The sequence below is a fragment of the Anopheles bellator genome, chromosome 1, assembly GCF_943735745.2.
Source record: "Anopheles bellator chromosome 1, idAnoBellAS_SP24_06.2, whole genome shotgun sequence".
In the NCBI taxonomy this organism is placed as follows: Eukaryota; Metazoa; Arthropoda; class Insecta; order Diptera; family Culicidae; genus Anopheles; species Anopheles bellator.
Genome location: NC_071285.1, coordinates 3025296 through 3046443, shown reverse-complemented (window position 1 = coordinate 3046443; position 21148 = coordinate 3025296). Strand labels below are relative to the sequence as shown.

At 51.8% G+C, this 21148-nt stretch overlaps 1 protein-coding gene across 1 annotated transcript; it reads left to right on the top strand.

Annotated features, from left to right (window-relative positions):
* Window positions 1–1871: 1871 nt before the first annotated feature.
* On the top strand, window positions 1872–20413 carry LOC131206637 (roundabout homolog 2-like). The gene is made up of 11 exons (XM_058199258.1): window positions 1872–1881; window positions 11471–11764; window positions 11894–12012; window positions 12100–12283; window positions 12834–13103; window positions 13588–13865; window positions 14048–14282; window positions 18195–18277; window positions 18365–19867; window positions 19934–20099; window positions 20217–20413. Exons 1-11 carry the CDS (start codon window positions 1872–1874, stop codon window positions 20411–20413), a joined length of 3339 nt encoding a protein of 1112 aa, XP_058055241.1.
* Window positions 20414–21148: the final 735 nt, after the last annotated feature.

Sequence of the window (21148 nt, the reverse complement as noted above, 5' to 3'; positions counted from 1 at the left end):
CCGACCGGTTAGGCGAACAGGCAATACGAGCATAGCCTTCTGTGATGTCTACGACTTGTGTTTAAGCTCTCTCTTCCTGCTGTTGTTTGCTGTGCAAAAAGTGCGCCGTCGAAAGGTGTTAAACGTCATCAGCGACACACAACATATCATAAACCCAACGCCGAACTCATCGCGCCTCGCCTGTCATCATTGAACCCCCGTTCCCATCGTTCCCCGCAGGACCAACCAAATGTGCAAAATGTGCAACGAGTGACGTGTGAAGCTCTGTGAAGCCCCGCGAATCGAGTGCGCGAATCGAAGTTGGCGTGGTGTTCAGCTGACAAAAGTTATTTAACAAACACAGCGGCGGCGATAGCGGAAGCGAAGAGAGGATGAGTCTGACAAGCTGGATAGCATCCTGGTGGCTGGTCCTGGCCCTGCTGCACTCTGCAAACGGTGAGTACGGTGCGGTTTGACTTACGAAGACTTTCTGCGGAAGTTGGCTTGGTTGGTTCTTGGATGCGCTTCACTCGCCACAACTGCATCGGACGGGCAAGTTGTTCTTTCGTTCCCCGTCGTCGTGAGTAAGCAGATCCCATCGCCGCCGTGGACATGATTGAGATAACTCGTGCTTTCCCCGGGCGCACTGTTGGCAGCCGTGAGTTTGCGGAAATCGGAACCCCCTGCGAGCCACGGTGAATGGAATCTTCTTCACCGGTTCTCTGCGTGGATCGAGATTGTGTTCACGGACCGAGCTGGTTGTTGTTGGCGTTGATAAATCTCCCAAACCCCGTTTTCATGAAGAGTAGATCGCAACTGAAACCTCGAACTGAACCGGCTCAAGAATCAGAACCCCGTTCTGGATCGGAACGGGGAACCCTCAACATAATTGTTCCTCGGCGCGCTCTGGAATTTTTTCGCCAAAAAGCAACAGTTCGTGTGTCCGACAGTGCGCCTGTGATTGGCAATTAGAACTAGACTCCCGGGGCCCGCCAACTAAGGCCATGTAAGGGACTTGCAGGAAATTGACATCTGATGCCATCGGGGTCCGCCACGAGACATGTGAGAAATTTCTCCTCTCCATATTGGTTTGCACTTACCTTCGGAAGGCCAGTGAGATGCCAGTCGAGAGATGCCAGGGAGTAGATTAAATTGTAGGCTGCAGCAATTGAGCATTTGAGTGCTAGGAACATGGGCTCAGGTTTGTGTATGAATTACGGTAACGTTCGATCCGTGGGTCCGATAAAGCCATCCCGTGCCAAGTGGAGCTAACGAAGGAGGGCGGATATCCATTTCGACCGCACGATCGGAGATGGATTTATTGATAAATACGGCTACGCGGACGTGACGTGATATGAACGGAGCCGCCCTTCGCATCGCCAGGCGTTGTTAGAATGCGTTGGAAATGCGTCTTAAGGTTGGTGGCGTTTATGAGCAGATAATATGTAACAAGCGCTGCAATCGGATCGGATGGCTCGAGTGTGTCATGCAATTCGTGTACCGCGCTCGGTTCAGTGCGAGATACGGATCTGGCACTCGAATGGTAACGAGCGGACGAGAATGCCGAGGCATATCTGGCACTTAACAGCCATTCTTGAAACCGACACCCGACATGGAGCGGACCCACCAACCTGTGTTTAACGGGGACTTTGAATTTCAAATCGGTTCTCGCCGTGGCCGTTCCCCGATGCGGTTCGTTGCGCGAAAGCCGACGTTGCCGGCATCATCACTGCCCATGGCTGGGCCCACCTCCCGCCGAACCGATCCGGTTTCTCGAACCTCGGACTAGTCAAGTGGTCAGTCCAGACCCGGACCCCTCCCCGTGGAAAGTGTTGGGTGAGAGTAGTGCGGTGAGAAAAACAAACTTTGGGCTGGCCGCGTGGGGTCGGAAGATGACCGAAGGTGAGAACTTGTGCAAAGATCCGGCCGCTTCTTTGCGAGGCGGAATTATTATGGACCCCACCCGCCATTGTCTTCTTGGCTTGGGTGGTGTGCGTGGTAAGCCTTTTTCTCTCTTGACGGTTATGTGCGGATTGTTTACTAATCTCTGCCGCTGAGTGCTGTTTGCTGCTCCCATCCGATGCCGGTATTTGTTTTTCCCCGGATTGTTGTTACGTTGTTGTCGCCGCTGTCGCCGCCGCCGCCGGCTACAACATAAATCCGTCGCCATTGGCGCGCGGTGTTAATGCAACACCTGTCCTTTGATGGATTATCTTTTTTGATGCGCGCGCCTCTGGGGCCATCATGCGTACAACAGGTTGATGGGAGTTTTAGCATAGTTTTATGATGTCAACATCGCGTTATTGTAATGCTTTCCTCGATACTGCTGGATTGTTTCTTATTGAACACAAAATTACTATGCATTCCCATGTACATTCTATAAATTGATTCGAGGGTTAACGATGCATTTTCTTAGTAATTTAATAATTTTAACAACCTCCATCCTGTTTGCCACATCTGCCATTTTCCACTTCCATCGAAGCGCACTCCAAAAAGGACCCTTTTCCGACGAGCGTTGCCCATCATCACACGAAGAGCACTCCATTTTGAGTGTGGCACTTGGGTCGTCGTCGTAACCCGAGCATGAATAATTTGGCAACCCAACTTCTGCACATCGCATCCGCCAAACATCCGCCAGCAACATAAATAAAACAAATGATGGCACGCCGTTAGATTGAAGCTGCATCACCATTGTAGAACTGGCGCACACAGTTTTTCTAGTGCCCACGGCTGATGCCGAACGGATGCTGAAATTTGCCCCACCGGAAGTTGGTTGGTGAGAATGAAATGTCAATTCCCCGAGTAAACCGCCAACAACGCCATCCATCCATCCATCGGGCTCCCGTGTTGGTTGGCGACCCATCGGAGCGTGGCATTGCAGTTTTGCGGGGTAAAATTAATTAGTGTGTAAAATGTTACCCAACCAACAGTCTGTTCCGAATGCCTCAGACTGGAGGTTGGGTTGGAAATAGAATTAACAAGCTGTAAATAATGGATATGTGGTTTGTGGGCGAATGGTTCAACATGTCGATGAAATGGGCAAACTTTTTGGGGTGCCCATTTTTCAGAGCCGCCATCGCCGTGCATAGAATTAGGATCGAGGGATGAAAAAGGACCCGCGCTATATGCCAAAATGCGTTTCTTTCTTCGCTATCTAAACATACGTTCCGTTTCATAACGCTTACGGCTTAAGGGAAACGGGACTTCTGTTTTTGCATCTTGCACTGTTGACTGTTGACTTGTAATGTTTTCCCATTTTTTCCCACAAATGGCGGCGGGCCCCCGAGCATCAGCTAAACCTGGAGCTACGCCGATGCTTGCGGCAAAATAAAAAGGAATCCATTCCATCGGATGAATAAACATACCCACGAGATATATTTATTTGGGATCACGCCCCGTGTGGCGCACAATATTCGCTGGGGAGCCTAATCCTTTAGCTCGCGGTCCGTGATCCATCTTAATCAGGGTGCGCGGGCACGGCACTGGGCGCCTGACGGATTTGAACTCGTTCCGAACAAATTAATAGCACCACACTGTGTGGCCAGGCATTGTTTTTGCTTCGCTTCGCCGTAATTAATTGCATATTTCACTCTTCGGCGTCATTTGACTACCTTTTTTGGCCTCGATCGGTCTGTGGGGCCGTCTCTAATGGGTGGATATTAATTTAGATTTGTTTAGAACCAAGGCCGGGTATTCCGTGCTGCTTTGGGTACTTTGGTAACCGAAAGGTCAGGGAGTCATTTCTACGATTTGTTCAACGGAAAAGCTAAATTAACTGACTTCCTGATCATGGAAGGTTTTAAGGAAAGATCTTGATCCTGATACGCCTATGCTCTGGAGTGATGTTAAGGGACCTTTCAGTGAGAATAACATTTTCCTGGTCCTATCAAGAAGATTTCCTATAACTTATGCCTATAACTTATTTTTTATTATTATAAAACAGACAGAGCAGTATTATGCGTCGCTTGCAGAGTTCTCAGCGTTGACGCCTTTCGGATAAAGGAACCTATGAATGGGTACTGCGTAGACGGATGATCTACGGACGAGCCAACAAGAGCCCCAGTTATGACTCTTAAATCTTAAAAACAACTCTATTGAAGAAAAGTATTAGTAAATATCATTTTTGAACAGATTGACCCTGGAAATTAGCCCAAAACCATTTCAGAGGACCCGTTAACCACTCACGTGATAATGGGGGAAATGGAATATGAGAACCATTCCAGATTCATTCATAAATTCGTGGATAATTTGGCATATACCATCGCCCTGAGCAGCGCCCTGCTGGCCGATGTTTGACTGACGTCCTCTCGAGTGGCGCACAGGGAACAAATCGAATGCCACCACAGACTTCCTGTGAGGGCCAACAAAGCCGAGATTGAATGACGGCGACGACGACGATGATGATGATGCTCCGCATAATGGAAATGGCTATTCGCAATTACATTTCCAGCTCTTCAAAGGCCACACGTCCCGTCGGTTACAACATCCTATCGCCGGTCCGTCCATTTCCGAAAAGGCTCCTCCATATTACATTCCGCCGTCCCGAAGCCGATGGCGATGTGACCGGGCGGGCCATTCGACTATTTTCCTATTTGCCCGTAATGCGTTAGTATTCTATTATTGAATTACTAGCCCGTAAATCATACATTTTGCACCACGGCACACAAAGGGTTGCGGTTCGATTCGTCGTCCACGACACGTCGGGCGCCGGCAACAGGATAACATTTCCGGCGCGCGCACATAGCGGGGTTCACGGAACGATTTCGAGCGTTTTTGTTCCGGTTTTATTGGCCGCCCGGCCGGCCATTATGATTACTTTGCTGGCGAGGATGGCCAGAACCGGTGCCGGGCTCTGAGATCGAATCGGACCGCACACGCCCGTAATGGAATGGCGTCCTGCGTGAGTGGTGGTTACAAACGGACGAGTTCCCGGACCCGGTCCAACTGGATCCTTTTCAGTTCCTCGGGGGCTGGCCTGTGTTTTCCACAAATATTGTATCAACGAGGCGTGGGGCACCCCCCAAACGAGTCGTTGATTCGTTCATTTGCTCGGACTTGTTTCGGACGCTCCGGGGCTGGCAGGATCGCCTCCGGCAGTCGTTAGGGGCCGCAGCACAGGGCGGACGCAGGATTATTTTTGGGGTAGTAGTGGTAGGTGGGTGGTGGAACCCATTATAACCCCCCGGTCCGGTGGGTGGTCCTGATCGTAATCGAGGGAAATTTATGCCCGACCTGGAACCCGGCTTTGATAAGGCACCGAGAGGGATCCAGTAACAGGGGAGCGGGCCAAAGAAAAAGGATGCCGTGTCATGATGGGTGTGTGCGTGTGTGGGAGGTGATAAGGGTGGGTGGTATGATACGGGAGGCCCAAACTAATACGTCTTTTCGGTCCCTGGTGCCGTCTGGATGCCGAGGAAGGACCCCGGCCGGGAAGGATATTCACCACACGTACCATCGATACGCCGGTTCCTGCCGACTCATTGGGGTTTCCTCCGGCAGGAGGTAGTTTTAGGCCATTTTGCTCACCTTTCAAAGGCCCCCCCACCGGTCCCCCAGCCACCCACCGGGGAACCATCGGAAGGTCCGAATTTGTGATACATTGATTATTTGTTTATAACGTGCTGCCGGCGACCGGGTGGCAATATGATTGCTCACGACCACGGCCAGTGCCGATATGTTGTCGAGTGAGTGGCCCTTTTTGGGAGTGAGATATCATGCGCCATACCCACCCGGTGCACGGTGCCGTTCTGTGCATGCCTTGCCGTCCCCGGCCGTTCCATAAAGAATTAATCAGCTTTCGGTTATTGGAATATTAATGGTGTAATCTTGGGGAATGTAAAAATAATTGGCCATGCGTTTAACGGCTACCCGTGCTGGTGTCCTGCCCTTGGACGCGCTTCCTGCCACCATCATCATCATGGGTGGTGGCGACGCCGTTAATTTAGGCGCTTGGATACATGGCCCCGCCACCGCCAGGATGGTTGTAATTAGGTGCTGGGCCCCGGGAGTTGTTGCGTTTTGTTGTGGGTCACTGGTCAAACATTAATCAAGGTAATCACTTCCAGCAGCCTGGGCCCGACCAGAGAAAAGCCCACCATCATTCGGCCGAGGGGTGAGGAAAAACATTGGCCCCCTTCATGTTCATGTGGCTCGCTTTTCATGTAGAAAGCTTTGGGAAGCTGTGGGCCGATTCTAAAGAAGCTCACCACCGGGTATTCCGGTATCTTGGAATTTTCTTATTCCGTCCCCAAGGATGCCGGCGGATGACCTAGATCTTTTCATTCACGATGGCCGCGCCTTATGCGCCTTTGTTGTTCCGTGTGCCATCTTGATCGTGTGGCTATTTGCGGACCTGTGTTTACTGTGAGGGGTCCGCTCCGGTCCGGAATGTGGTCCGATGAAAAGTGTCAGCCCTTTTATTATGGTTTTGGAAAGGATTTGAAAAGACTGCCTTGTCAACTTCTTTGCTGTCTTTTAATATATTTATTTTTAGAGATGCTTTTTGACTGAAGGTTCCGGAATGTTCTTGATAAATATTCCTGCCGTTTTGGGGACTGCTTCCAACAGCAGAAGGATTTCAGAAGTCTAGGACCTTATCAGGCACACCCCGCAAACCTACCTACCCTCCAAGAAACATAATTAAAATGTGAAGGAGCCCGACGGGCCCGAGTGAAGTCATCCGGGCCCACGGGGAAGCAAAACAGCATGTGCGAAAGATGGTCTGCTGCGACTATCTGCGGCTCGTGGCGCGATACCCGGTATTAGCAAGCTGGTCCCGGTGAGTCTTCCGGTAGCGAACAGACCCGCGCCCGATATTAAAACGTTAGCAGGTGGTATAATTAAAAATATGTAAATGAAAGTCTATGGTCCGTGAAGCTGCTGTGCCCCCCGAGGAGGAGCTTTTTCGTGGTCCGCCGCAAGAAGAAGAAGTCACGAAACATGCTGTGAGGCACTGCACCGTTCTCTCATAATGGAACCATCCGAACCCGAAGTGGATGGTGCTCCGGTGGCGAGCTCACCAAGTTATGGTCTCTGCACATCTGGATATAATTATTATAGTTTATGGATTTTCCCCTTGTTTTTCTGCTACTATTTTCCGGCTCGTGGAGCTCGCCGAATGGACCACAATTGTTGGTTCTTGTTTGTTTTCCTGAACTGCTGTGTGCCAACTTTTTAATGTTTTCTGATCGCTGCTGACACGATACGATGCCAACATTCTAATTTCCCTTTTTTCCATTCAGAGGGCCAACATTTTGTAGGCCAATTTCGAATTCCGGCTGTGTCAGCAGCATTTTCGCTGTCGCCCAGATGCTGCCCCTGTGAGAGAGTCCGAGGCGTTCCGGGACGGCTCAAGATTTTGCATAAACCCAAGGTCGGCTCTCAAGTTCCTGAAGCATCAAACGCAAAAAGACCACAATGTTTGCCGGCTGGCCGGTCGGCCTCTTCTTGTTCCGATCCACAGGAAGCGTGGCAAGAAAACAAAAAAACAACAACCACAATCGGTCGGTCGGTCGGTCGGTTGGGGCCTTATGTTTTGCAAAGTCCCGTTGGTGGCTGGCCGCCGGCCCGCCCCATAAGTCGTCCATCAGTTAAGAGGAGGACCCTGGCTCTCTGGCTCACGGGTCCGTTGGAATGTTAATGCCGTGGAGCTATTATTTTATTAACATTAGAGCCGCGCGATCTACATATCGCTTGCGGGGGACATTTTTGCCGTGGTTGGCCCATTTTTTGCTTCCCCCTCGAGACTTGACTTTGACTCTGGCGTGTCGTGCCTTACTCTTTTTCATGCCCCGGATCGGGCGCACCACCGACCGAAAATGTTGGGCCAACGTTGAGCCGGCCGCAACCGGTAAGCGGTGGTCGGAAACTTTTAGCCAGAACAGTGTGTCGTGTTCCGCTCTTGTCGACGTTATGGGGTTTTCCCCGGAGGAAAACACAATCTTGACGGTCCTGAAGCGGGCGGCCATTCTTCTTTTAGGGAAAACTTTAAATACTTCACCATCGACGACGATGAAAAGGCCAACCCACCTCCATCGCCAGGTCGCTTCCGGTGGACGAGCGCGTGTACTCTGGACTTTATCGTGGCCACGGCCATTGGGTTTGTCTGCCCGGTGGGGGACCGAGACCAAGATTACGCTGAACGTCGCCTACATAAAGTGGGTCATATTGAGGGTCGAGCACCGCCTGCAGTTGCACTTTACACGCGGTGCTTTGGGCTGATACTGTTGGGGCTTCGATGGCCAACCCCGTTTCTCGAAGTCACGTATATCAGCTAATCGGTTCCACGGTCGGTCCGTAGAGTGAGCTCTCGCGTATGTTTCGCTCGTGAGGAGACCAACTTACGGAATGCAAACCCAGGGATAAGGACGGCTCTACGACACGCATTTTAATTACAAAACTATCGTAAAAATGCAGATATTGCAATGCCTGAGATATGCAGAGCACACGAATGTAGTTCGCCGCCGGGCTTTGTTTTCCTAAAATGCACGACCGACCGACTTTTCCATGTGTTCCGTTGTTTTCCAAGAACGCCCAGATAAACAATCTAGATCACGGGCCGGCTCTGGGAGTCTGGGAAGTATCTGCTCCCCACAATCTGGCCACCAACGACGATGCCTCAGCTCAGGCTCCGGTGTTATGCCCTGACTCCTTCCGGACGCAGTGCGCAAAATTAGTCAAACAAATAAACGGGTTGCTGACGGGTTCTTGGCGTCCCCAATCTAATTGCTCATCCGTCACGGCGCCCTGTTGGTTGAAGGGTCGCCCTTTTGAACATCTCCATCCTGTTTTGATTCCATCTCTGCTTTTTTGGGGCCGAAAAACTTTGAAGGTTGTGCCCAAGAATAGCCGGCAGAAGGGTAGCAGCAAGCAAACATAAGTGAATGGAGCGAATCGAGCGGACACAGAGAGCAGGGTGTTTTGGGGCCACGCTGCCGCGTGCCTAATGTTTATTTGTGAATCGTGAATTCCGCACTCCCCGGAGAGCTAGAACGTGCGTTGGTTGCGTTTAAAAAATGGCCGTCAATCTGCACGCCGAACGGCCGATTAAGATTAAGCAATAAATTTTTCTGCTGAGCGCCTTTTCGAACTAAATGGTGTATTAATCACTTACTAATTAACACTGACCTCCACACCGATGGCGGCGAGTGAAGGAAGTCGAACGCGCCCGATTAGCATAGATTCGAATCGCGCAAGGAGCGCGCTGGAAAATCGGGGCGCATTCATTAGTGGGGCACGCTGGCCAAAAACTCATATCGCTCGGTCGTAATCTTTTCGGCGGATTTTAGCTACCGTAATGTAGCCGGCGAAGGGTGGCCCTAAGATTAATGGTTAATTATCTATCCTCTGGCCGTCGGTTTTCGGACGGACCGGAGAAGTGTTGGGCAAAATTTATGAACGCCCCGAAGATCGGTTATCGCCGCTAGACGGAGTAACTGTTAATCCTTCACCATTGTATGCTTTTAATTAAAAATAGTAAACTCTGGTTCGTTTTGTGTGGTTTAGAATGTACAGAGGATAGCGAACAAAAGTTTATTTCAAGAACGTTCATCGTAGCATCGTTTTCATTGATTATTGATTATTATTTGAATTATGATTGTTTAATTTATTAAACCCTTGATTATTTAACCGATTTTTGCCTCACTTGGGTCGAAAATGTTTGCAATATCATTGTTTGTTCAACCAACTCACATTAATAACCTTTCGACGTTCTTCTTCAGTTGTTTTTGAATTTCGAGGTTACAAACTGAGAAACAACATAATGTCTTGTGAATTCTGCATCATGCGTTTCTCAGCCTTAATTCTGCATTTTGAATATGAAAACATGTAAAAAGCACGCTTTTTTTGTTCATCAATAATAAAATTTAATCTATTTGCATTCTTACCAACGCACAACGAAGGAAATTGGTGTGAACAAATGAAATGAATGAAACCAAAACAAATGAAATGAAAAGCTGTCAACTTAAACTAAAATTGTTCTAATGGCCGCACCAGTCTACGAGATTAAATCTAAATGTCATTTAATCGGCCTAATTTTACTATCAAAACTTCAATCTAATATTCAATGTCTCAAAACAGCGATTCAAAAAGAAGATGTGCTCATTGTTTCACATATTATTCAAATGTTCAATAGCTAAACTTCTTTTCGCCATCCACTGTATCTCCTTATCTGCGCTTGGGTTGCCCTCATAAGTCACTTTCGAGTTTCAAGCTCTACGCGCAAAACTCGTTTAGCAGCCCCACGGTGAGGGCTCCGTGTTGAAAGGAGTTACTCAACATCGTCATCATCGGTGTGTGACATTCAAGAGAGGCGAGAACTTAAATCCGCAGAGACACACGTTCCGAACGGCAGGCGCCTAGCCGTCGTTCTCGATTTGCAGTTTCCTATTTTGGTAGTGGTCGAGGTCATACCCCCCGCGACTAACTCCGCGACGCCTTCGGTGACGTGCCGTGCCGTGTCTCATTGTTGGAGCACGTGAAGTGATCGCGAGTCACTAGGTTGTTGGCGGTGGTGTCGATATAGACTGGCGCCTAGAAGAACCCAGTCTGGGTGTCAGCAGCGCGTTGAGGCGATCTGAATCGCCTCGTAACTCGCATTTTCGCACTCGGTGAGGGCTGTGAGTAATTGATGAAAAATTATGATTTATTGAGCCGTTGGCGTGTGGTCTTGCGTTGCGAACTCTGAAACGCAGCGAGTGTTACAAAATGTTGCAATACTGCTTACAATCCGCTGATAATGCCGCAGGATGTTCGTTCATTATTTGTGTGGTTTTATGAGTTGCGATGGTGGCCAAGCATTCAGCCAGGCTGTTTTCCGATCAATACGCCCTCATTATTCAGTGCAACCCACATCCCGTGATTGATACGGATGAGCGGAAACTCTGAATAGCATAAAAACAGCAACATAGCACGAGTGATACGAGAGCCCATTTTGTCGCCGATTCTCGCTTTTTTCGGTGTTGATTAATCATCGCGGTGGCGGTCGGCCCCTATTCATTTGCCGGCGGACCCGGAACAAGTAGATGATGCTGAGGCGTGGGAATTGGGCTGAGTGATTGCTTCGGTCCGTTTGGCGGTCCTCAGAGATTTGATTTAATTGGGCTTTTCAGCTTGTGATGCTAATTTTTGGATTACGAACCCCAGCCCCATCATTTTGAGAATGAGCCGGGTTTTTCCAGTACTCAGACAGACTCAGAGTTCTATAAATATTGTTTCATCGTGTGTTGATTTAGCCCCACAGTCTGGGTTCCTGGCATCTCCAGACATTGATTAAACCGAAGTTCGTTTTGTCGCTCTCTTAGCAAAATGCGCCATTCCGAGAACCTTTATTGCCTTTGGGGCCGATGTCGATGTCTGCGAAAATATCGCTCCGCTCCTGATAATCCGCTTTCCGCTTTGTTGCCGGAAGAACCGCGCGCCAAATCCGCGGGATCTGAATGGTGCTGTTTGTTTTACCACCCTCTCTCTCTCTGTCGCTCTGTTTCTTCCGCAGCTCAATATCGGTCGCCAAGGATCGTGGAAAACCCGAGCGATACCATCGTACCGAAGAGCGATCCGGTCACGCTGAACTGCAAGGCCGAGGGCAAACCGCCACCGGTGATCCAGTGGTACAAGGATGGCGAGGAGGTGAAGCTGGACGCGAACCACGTCCTGCTGCCGGCCGGTTCGCTCTTCTTCCTGCGCACCGTCCACGGGAAGAAGGAGCAGGACGATGGGGTCTACTGGTGCGTCGCTAGCAATGTGGCCGGCAAGGTGTACAGCCGGAACGCGACGCTCCAGGTGGCAAGTGAGTTCATATCCTTTTTTAATATTTTCAATCATATCTCTATCACGCACTTCAGACTACATTTTTGCCGTAAAAGATCTTGCAAGAACTTCGTTATCGTTCTCGGTTCCCCATTTTATTTTCCCGCAGCGCTTCGGGAAGACTTCCGTGTGACACCAAAGAATACCCGGGTGGCGGCCGGGGAGACGGCCCTGCTCGAGTGTAGCCCACCCCGGGGCAATCCGGAACCGACCGTTAGCTGGAAAAAGGTACGCGACACACCATTTTATGTTTTATGCATTTTTGCGTCCCGAACCCCCATAACTCATCCCGGGTCCCGTTTGTTTCGTTATTAGGGCGACATCTTCCTCGAGCTGGACGATTATCGCATATCGAAGGAGCTGGCTCGGATCCGGATCGTGGACGGTGGAAACCTGATGATCAGCGACGTCCGGCCGGCTGACGGTGGCCTTTACCAGTGCATCGCCCAAAATATGGTCGGCTCGAGGGTGAGCCCACTGGCCCAGCTGACGGTGCAGGGTAAGTGAACCCATCGGGTATCTTGATTTATGGCGATCCAAAGCTGCCAAAGGTCCCGGGGTCCAGAAGCCGGAGCAGAATTAGTCGATGTAAAGTTTTCGGGCCACTCTCTGACAACGGCCCATTTGCATGCGTTAAGCATAACAAATTGAACGGTGCATAAGAAATCAGTGATCAAAGCGGCTTCGTTTTCACTTTTCTGAGAGCTTTCTGAGGCTAGTTTCGGTCTGATTTATGGCCCAACGGGGCCCAGCCCGATAATAGAAGATGGAGAAGCGATGCAATTATTGTGCATCTATTGGTGAGCTGTGTCCTGACGGTGCCTTTCGGTAACTTCCCTGCGTTTTATCGGAGGCTAAGGCTTACGGTAGAGTGGCTTCAAATTTATTGAAGCGCTTAACACGTAAGGTGGCACAATAATCCTATTTTTCTATCAAAATTTACGACAACCACCAGCAACTTCTATCGGTGCCGCTCGTCGGTAAAGGATTTTTGATTTACGATCCAGAAGACGCCAACCTTTCTCTCTCTCATTCTCTCTCCCTGACAGTCAAGCCTTACTTTATCGCGCGACCCGCCAATGCAACGGTCCTCGAGGGTCACCGGGTCCAGTTCCAGTGTGCGGTCGGAGGTGACCCGGCCCCGCAGATCCTGTGGAGCAAAAAGGATGGCCACATCCCGGTCGGACGGGCGGAAATCGCCGAAGAAGACAAGAGCCTCATCATCCGGAACGTCACGGCCGACGATCATGGGTTGTACGCGTGTGAGGCCCGAAACTCGGTCGGCTTCATCGACGAGCGGGCCATGCTGATCGTCTACAGTAAGTCAGAGTCGGGCAAGATGTTGCAGATCCCTTCCCACGACGCGCCAGCTTGGAGCGGCCGTTTTTATTGCCGTTTATTGCGTGCTGCCGATTTCGGGAATCGGATTTTTATAATCCTTCCACACCACGAGTGGGGCATATTCTTTCACCCGCCGTTTCACGGCTTTGGGTCGCGTTTTATTGGCCTCTAGCTCCCCCCCCCCGCTCCAGCTCCTTGACGCCGAAGATTTATTTGAGCGCGATCGTAAAACTCTCCTAAACGCTCCGACCGCCCGAACCCGAAGTTTATGGGCATTCGAAAACCGTTTTAGAATCGCTTCATCGCCGCCCGGCGCGACATGAATTTATGTCCGATCAATGTCAAAATGTTGACTGCAAAATGAAGGCGGAAGAATGGGGAAAAAAGGCGAAACCTCAAGTCTAATACGAATCGCGGCGGGAGCTCGCTAAAATCTTAAACTCGTTTCACGTTCCGTTCCAGCTCCACCAGTGTTCAGCGTGCGACCGCAGGACCAGAAGGCGACCGTCAACGGGGTGGCCACGTTCAAGTGTTCCGCCACCGGCAACCCGGCGCCGTCGGTGTTCTGGACGCGCGAAGGCTCCCAGACGCTCATGTTCCCGAACAACAGCTACGGCAACATGCACGTGTCCGGCCAGGGCTCGCTGCAGATCCGGGGCGTCGAGCGGGAGGACGACGGTTACTTTGTCTGCTCGGCGCTCAGCGTGGCGGGCTCCGTCACCGGACGGGTCTACTTGCAGGTGAGTTGGGAGCTAGGGTGCCGATAAGTGCTCTTAGTGCGCGCTTTATAATGGACTTGGAGTCGAGTGGTGCATTAGCGACACCCGAATGGAGCAATCGTCACGAGTACGAATCTCGAAAGCCAAAATTAGATTCCGAAATCCGCTATCTAATGCGCGCTCTCTATCTCTTCGACTTTCAGGTGACTTCACCGATCGATAGCATTCCGGCGCCGTTGCTGCAGCAGGTCCCCTCGAACCAGACGCTCCCGACCGGAACGAAGGCAACGCTACCTTGCCGAGGCTCACCGGCCACCGGACCGATTTCCGATGCGACCGACGCCAACCCGCGCTGGGAGCGCGATGGAGGCAGTCTTCAAAGTCTTCGCCCGGGAAGACGCTTTAAGTTTCTCGCCGGTGGATCACTGCGGATCGATGGTAAGTCTATAGGCCGTCGTGCCACTAGTAGTAGTGGTAGTAATTACAGTAATGCAACTCTGCGTTGCCCGCGCTCCGGTGGGGATTTATGGCCGCGATTGCCACAATGAGTTGGCTCTGTGTTCTGCTTCCGAGCAATCGGGCTCGTCTTGGGGTTTAATTTCCAAGGCAACATCACAAACAATGCGGCTTTGCTATACGGTTCGTATCTGGCGGCAATCCATCAATCTTGCAGAAAGGGGTCTTACGCCACTTGCGGGCCATCGGGGCACAACTCGGGGCTTTGGGATTGCGATTCCAATAAGATAATTGGACGATGGAATCGGCGGGGTTTTAAAGAGGCTGCTTATCTCCATGTGGCCGTAAGGCTCCTTTTATGTTAGTGTATTTTGATAAATATGCTTCTACTAAGGGGAGGTAGAGAAGGATCTATTTAAATTATGCTACTTTTAGGGCAAGGGAACATGGCGTTATAGCAACACCGAAGCGAAGATCATCATCTGTCTTCTCACTGAGAGATAATCGATCGCTTGGCGCACCCGCGAAGACACACGAAAATCAGCGAACCGATGGAAACGGCAGGAAGAGGTCCTTTCACCAACCGACAACTCTCCTTCGAGGACATGATTGATTGTAACGTCGGCCAGCGTTGCGTTTAATTTCTTCATACGCCCGAACCGAAAACTTTGCTTCCGAGCCAAGCCAAGCCAAGCCAAGCCTGTGAAGCTCTCTCTCTCTCTCTCTCGGGGAGGACGAACTCGCGAATCATCTGCCACTTTGTCCGCTCGGTTGCACATATTAATGCACCATCAATCAACGTCGTCCCGTCCGCGGCTCGAACCGTAGTCCGATGACGTGTTGAGAGGGGTCGAAGCGTTTCGTTTTCATCTCGCACCGGGAACGGAGGCGGAAAAGCTGCTCCTAAGCAAGCTTAGGAACGGTGCTGTGCGAAACGCGGTTCCCCGTGGGAACCGTTCATCATCCGCGGAACGCATCCGCGAGATGCAGCGCGTCATTAGCGAGCGGTTTTAGAACGGCCCAGAAGAGGGTTGGCGATGTTGATATCTTCCGACACGCAAATAGGCTTCTAATTGAATTACAAAGGAGGAGAGCGTCCCTCTCGGAAGGGCTCCGACATCTTGGCCGCAAACGTGCCCGTCGGAGATCGGGAGATGTTCTCCCGTTGATTGGAGTTTCTTTCTGGCGATATTAATTTTATCTCGATCGTGACAGACTGCAGACGGGTCAAGCTTCATCGCAGCCAATTCAATGGGACTGCTGGTCTGTCTGATTAATTTGTGTAATTGTGTACCATTATTGTTAACTGAATTCAATGTGAAACACGATTCAGAAAATATGCGCTCCTCTCATTCAAGTTCCACTTCTTTTAGTTGGATTTCATCTAAACGTAAGCCAATGACCTCATCTGATCGGTCATTAATACTCATTCGAACCTCTTTCTATCAACTTTCTATCCCGTAATTCAAAAGTTACTTGAAGTTACTTGAAGGAGGGTTTTAAAAAGGATCCTCGTCGAGCTCTCTCAGCGCTCAAATGTGTCGATTGCCTGGTAGGGAACTTTTCGCTGCAATTTACGTTCCGCTCAGCCCGGCGTACAGTTCGAGCATAAATTTTCGGTCCGCCTGACCCGAAAACTTTTTCCCAATTCGTACCACGTACGCCCCACTTTAAGTGCTCCCCGATCCAATATCCTGGCTCCCTTCCGGGCGCCTGGCGTCGCCGGCACCCAAAGTAAATAAAATGGGCCTCAGTTTGGTGGGAAGTGAAAGCCGTCGGCAACGCAGCTACTGAAGCTGGTGAAGTGTTCTAGATTTTTGGCCCAATCGCGAGCGAGCCTATCTGGCGTGGGAAGTCAATAAATTTTATTATTACGATGCCGGGTGGTCTCGGAGCTTCCGATGGTTTTGCGCTTCGGTCGGTGGTGGCAGTATGCAAATATCCCCAGAAACTTTGTGAGTTTTTTTTGGCAAGGATGAAAGAGAGAGAGTAATCAATACAAATACTGTAGCGCCAACATCTTAAATGTAATTAGTAATACAAATTTATCTGCGAAACAAAACAACTTCGGCTTCGGCATGTTATTTTTATGTGTATGCTGTGTAAACCCGGGAAATCCGGGAATGATATTTTCAAGCACCTCTCTCTGTTTATTTCCCTGGCGCAGTCTGGTGATGATCCTTCGCAAAAATCCTAGCCAACCGGAACGAACGGGGTTTGTACCGGATATGAAAAAAGATTGCGTTAGGGGCAAAAAAAGAAACGAAAGGAGAAAATATAATATCCTCCCCGGAATCGTGTGGACGCCGCCGGTGGATGGGTTGCCGTTTGCCGTCAGCCTCTCGTTTGATGTTCCATGAAATAATCCTCGTCCAATCCTTTTGACTCAATTTTAAGCCGTATTTCAATAAGACAATGTTTGGGCAAATCTTCCTCGTTTTTGGCGGAATTTTTTACCATTATTTGGTAATGTGTTTGAAATTTAAATGAGTTCTTCTAGCAGCAGTTTCTTTATTATGTATGTGAAATATGATTAAACTAAAGTCGTTGTCCCATGTTGATTTAATCCGCAATATGGGCTCTTGGGGTTTAACGGGGAGTTTAGTTTTAGGTTTGGTTGCCATTTCCCGAACCGAATAATTTCAATCGAATTGAATAAAGTTTGTCCTGCGGCCGATCTGTGTCCCGTTCCACATCCCGCAAGCAGCTTATCCTTCGCTTTTCACCTGAGAGATAATCCTCCGTTTTTCGCCGCCCTCGGTCGGTCGGTCGACAACTTTCCTTCTCTCCCGGACCCGGAGTTTTCCGACCCCGCCGTGTGGAGATGAGAAAATGGAAACCCGCTCCTGGTGGCCTCCTCCCCGGTACATGTTCTACGACCGTCGCCTAATGGAACTCAGTGCTCCTCCCCGGCGTTGTCACTTCATTCCCATATGATGCGCTATCTTCATCGTCGTGGAGGTTTCCGGAACTAGCATAATCCTTCTTTTGCGCCCCACATAATGGCGGTTGGCCTCTGGTTGGTGGAACAGAAATCACTAAGTTTGTTCGTACACTGTCTCGTGTACTGTCGTGGGGATTATGTCGGCGGCGGACTCGTCTCTCCGGCGAAACCCTGTTCGCCATCGGACCTTTTTGCTCGAATATAATGTTTTAACAATGTGAAATTGTATTCCTATTCTATTATTAGTTTGGAAGGTTTTCTTCGAATCAAATATGGAGAAACCAGCCGCCCACCCGTTATCATTGTGCGAGACATGGCCCTGGCATCGCCAAGTTAACAATAAGCTCTAAGGAACATGCATATTTTAGTACGTCGCCTCAAAACGGGGCAACTTTACAGAGAATGGGATTTTTTGTCGCTCTAGTGTCCCGAAGGCAAGAAGCGCAGAAACCGTTCGATCCCTTCGACACGGAGCTCCGATAGTGGCCTCCTCCCGGAACCATCGGAGCCGTAAATGGGAAATGGGATTAAATCCCATGCCCCGTGCTGTCATGTAAAATGCATATGTACGATCCAGATCCCCTAGCTCCCCGAGGCTTCCAGAGGGACCCAGTCTGGGAAGCCACTTAGGTCACGGGCACGGGTCTCGTAAGGTTATGAGGCCGCCGGGTGTGTGCTGATGGAATTACAGATAGCAATGTCAAAAGTGTGCGCCATGTTTACAAAATCAATTCCCATGGTCTAGAAAATCGGTTCCTATCAGGATCAGGACCAAATGGTGATTATACGACATTAGAGTGTCTGAATCCTTTCGATATTGAACCTGGTCCTGGTCACGTTAATTAACGCGTTTGTTTCTGGTTTTTAAATGGGGCGTTGGGGAATTTCAAAATTTCGATAACATGTCCTTGTCCATGAAAGAATCGTCTGCATCGTCTCTTCGTTTCCAGATCTGCAACCGGAAGACAGTGGCTGGTACCGGTGCAGCATCCGGCAAGACGGCCACGAGTACTCCTGGGCGGCGTATCTGAATGTAAGTTCTCGCGAGCCCACTGAAACCATTACGAAACTAACCCTCCGCTGAATGTCCGATCCAACCCAATCAATCGCCGGCCCGCAGGTCGATAACAATCTGCCGCCTCAGTCGCAGCAGCTGTTCAACGCGGAACTGCTCCCTTCGGCACCGGGCCAACCGAAAGCGGCCAACATCACCAACACGAACGTGACGCTGATCTGGGCCCGCGGCCAGGACAAGCTGCGGACGAACGCGATCGCCAGCTACACGATCGAGTACCACAGCACCAGCAGCGACCTGGGCACTGGGTGGCGGGTAGCGCTACGCCAGATCGCGGGCAACACGGCCACGGTGACGGGCCTGGTGCCGGAAACGGGCTACATCTTCTCGGTGCGGGCCGAGAACGGGATGGGCTTCTCGGCCCCATCGCCGGTGTCGGGCCGCATCCGGACACTGGCATCCGACGATCGGGTCACCATCCCGGAGGAGCTCGAACAGGCCCGGATGGTGCTGGCCGGCAAGATCCTGGAGCTGATCGATATCATCGCCCTGACGTCGACGTCGGTGCGGCTCGAGTGGCAACTACAGGTCGGCGGCTCGGAGGAGTACATCGAGGGGTTCTACGTGCGATACCGCGATCTGGACAGTGACGTGCGGCTCTACAGCATGCTGCCGATCCCGAACAGTGAAACCGAGAGCCACATCATTACGAACCTGAACAAGTTCACTCGCTACGAGTTCTTCCTGTCGCCGTACTTCAAGAACCTGGAGGGCCAGCTGAGCAACGCGCGCATCGTACGCACGCTCGAGGACATGCCGACGGGGCCACCGACGGGGATTCAGGCCGGTATGCTCAACCTGACCGCCGGCTGGGTGCGGTGGGGGCCGCCGGCCCGCGAGCACCAGCACGGCGAGCTGGTCGGCTACAAGATCCAGGTCAAGTCGGGCAACAACGCGTCGAAGCTGCTGGCGCAGATGACGTTGAACGCGACGACCACCTCGGTGATGCTGAACAACCTGACGACCGGCGCGAGCTACACGGTCCGCGTCGCCATGTTCAACCGGCTCGGCATGGGGCCGTTCTCGAAACCGCTCTACCTCGTCATGGACCCGGCGTTCGTTATCGTGCCGCAGGGCGTCCACAACGGCCAGCACTACGGCGGTGCCGACTACGACGAGCGGCTCCGGCCGGGCCAAGGCGGCCATCCGCACCAGCATCAGCAGCCACACGGGTTCCTGCACGAGACGTGGTTTATGATCTTCGTCGTGTTCTCGCTGCTGGTCATCCTGATCGTAACGATCGTTGCCGGCGTGGTGATCTTCCGGCGCCGCCAGACGCTCGGACGCAAACCGGTCGTCACCGTGCCGACGGTACTCGGGGGGTCTCGCCGAGGGGACATCGCCAACCTGAGCATGCCCCGCAAGGACGGCATCTGGATCGATCGGGGCTGGCGGACCTGCGACACCGACAAGGACTCGGGCCTCAGCTCGATCAAGCTGCTGGAGGGAACGCAGGGCGGCCATCACACGTATCCGCTCGCGGACGGAGGTGGCACCGACTACGCCGAGGTCGATCCCCGTGGGCTTACGTCGTTCTACAATCGGAAGGTAAGGAAGAAGCTGCCGTTGCCATTAGGGACACACCGTTTAAATTCGTTCTATCTTCCCGAATAGTCACCCGAAAGCCCGACTCCGTACGCGACAACGATGATCATCAACGGGTTACCGCGGAGCGAGAACGGAGATCTCGGTTACCAGGGCGGTCACGATACGTTCTCGTCCACCTCGTCCAGCTTCCGTTCGTTCTACGGCTACCCGCGGCCACTGAACACCAACAACGGTGAGTTCTGACCTCGAGTTTAATGGCGCCCGCGATTCCCGAGGCGACGTAAACAGTTAGTTAGTGGCCCACCCGCTGGGAGACAGACCTTGATCGATCTCTGCTCTCTTTCGGCAGTTCCTCCGAATTGGGTCGACTATCTGCCACCGCCACCGGAGCATCCGCCGCCGGTGCCGCAGGTGCCGCTGGATAGCAGCCATCACCACCTGATGAACCACCATCACCACGTGTTCCCGGCGGAGCTGGTCGGGACGCTCAACACCTCGCAGTCCTCGCAGAGCTACTGTTCGCGGCGCACGAGCGGCTACAAGTGAGGGCCGGGGTACCGCCCCGGCTGGTAGGCAGTCCGAATACCGCCACACTTCTTCAACTAACCGAACCGAAACCCGAAAGCAGCACAAACATTCGAACAAACATGGGACCCCCCGGCCCGCCCGTGGGGAAGGTCCCGAGGCGTCAACCTCGCGCAGGGACACCGCAAACTAGTTGCGGACTAGCTTGCGCATCGCTCTGCAGGGAACCCGCCCTTTGGCGGTCCCGTTTTTCTGTAGATAGTCGCGCCCAGCACGTAGAGAGAGAGAGAGAGAGTTTCTTTTTCTGGGAAGCCGGCCGCCTGCGGGTCCTGCCGGGGCGCGATGACGCGCAAACGGCCAGCGATAGAAGATCCCCACGGGTAAGTCCGGAGCGCCGCCGCCTTAATTGGCGCATCTTCGTATTGTAAACAATGTCGCTCTCTCTTCGCCCCGGTCACAGGATTATCGTGTACACTGTAGAACTTCTCCCGCCCGCTGCGGATGATGGAGCGCCGCCGCGATGAAGAGGGGTGCACGCGAAACATGATGTTTATGATGCCGCCAACGAGGCCGCCATGTGGGCTCGTTGGCGGCAGGCGAAACGAAACGAACAATCGACGCACGACCAGCGCACGACACTCAGATCTCGAAAGCCCGGGAAGCGATGGGGACACAATCTCGCCGCGACAATCGGTGATCGTGATCGCCGGCATTTGTGCTCCTTGTGCCGCGCCCGGAAGCCAGGGGGAGATCCAG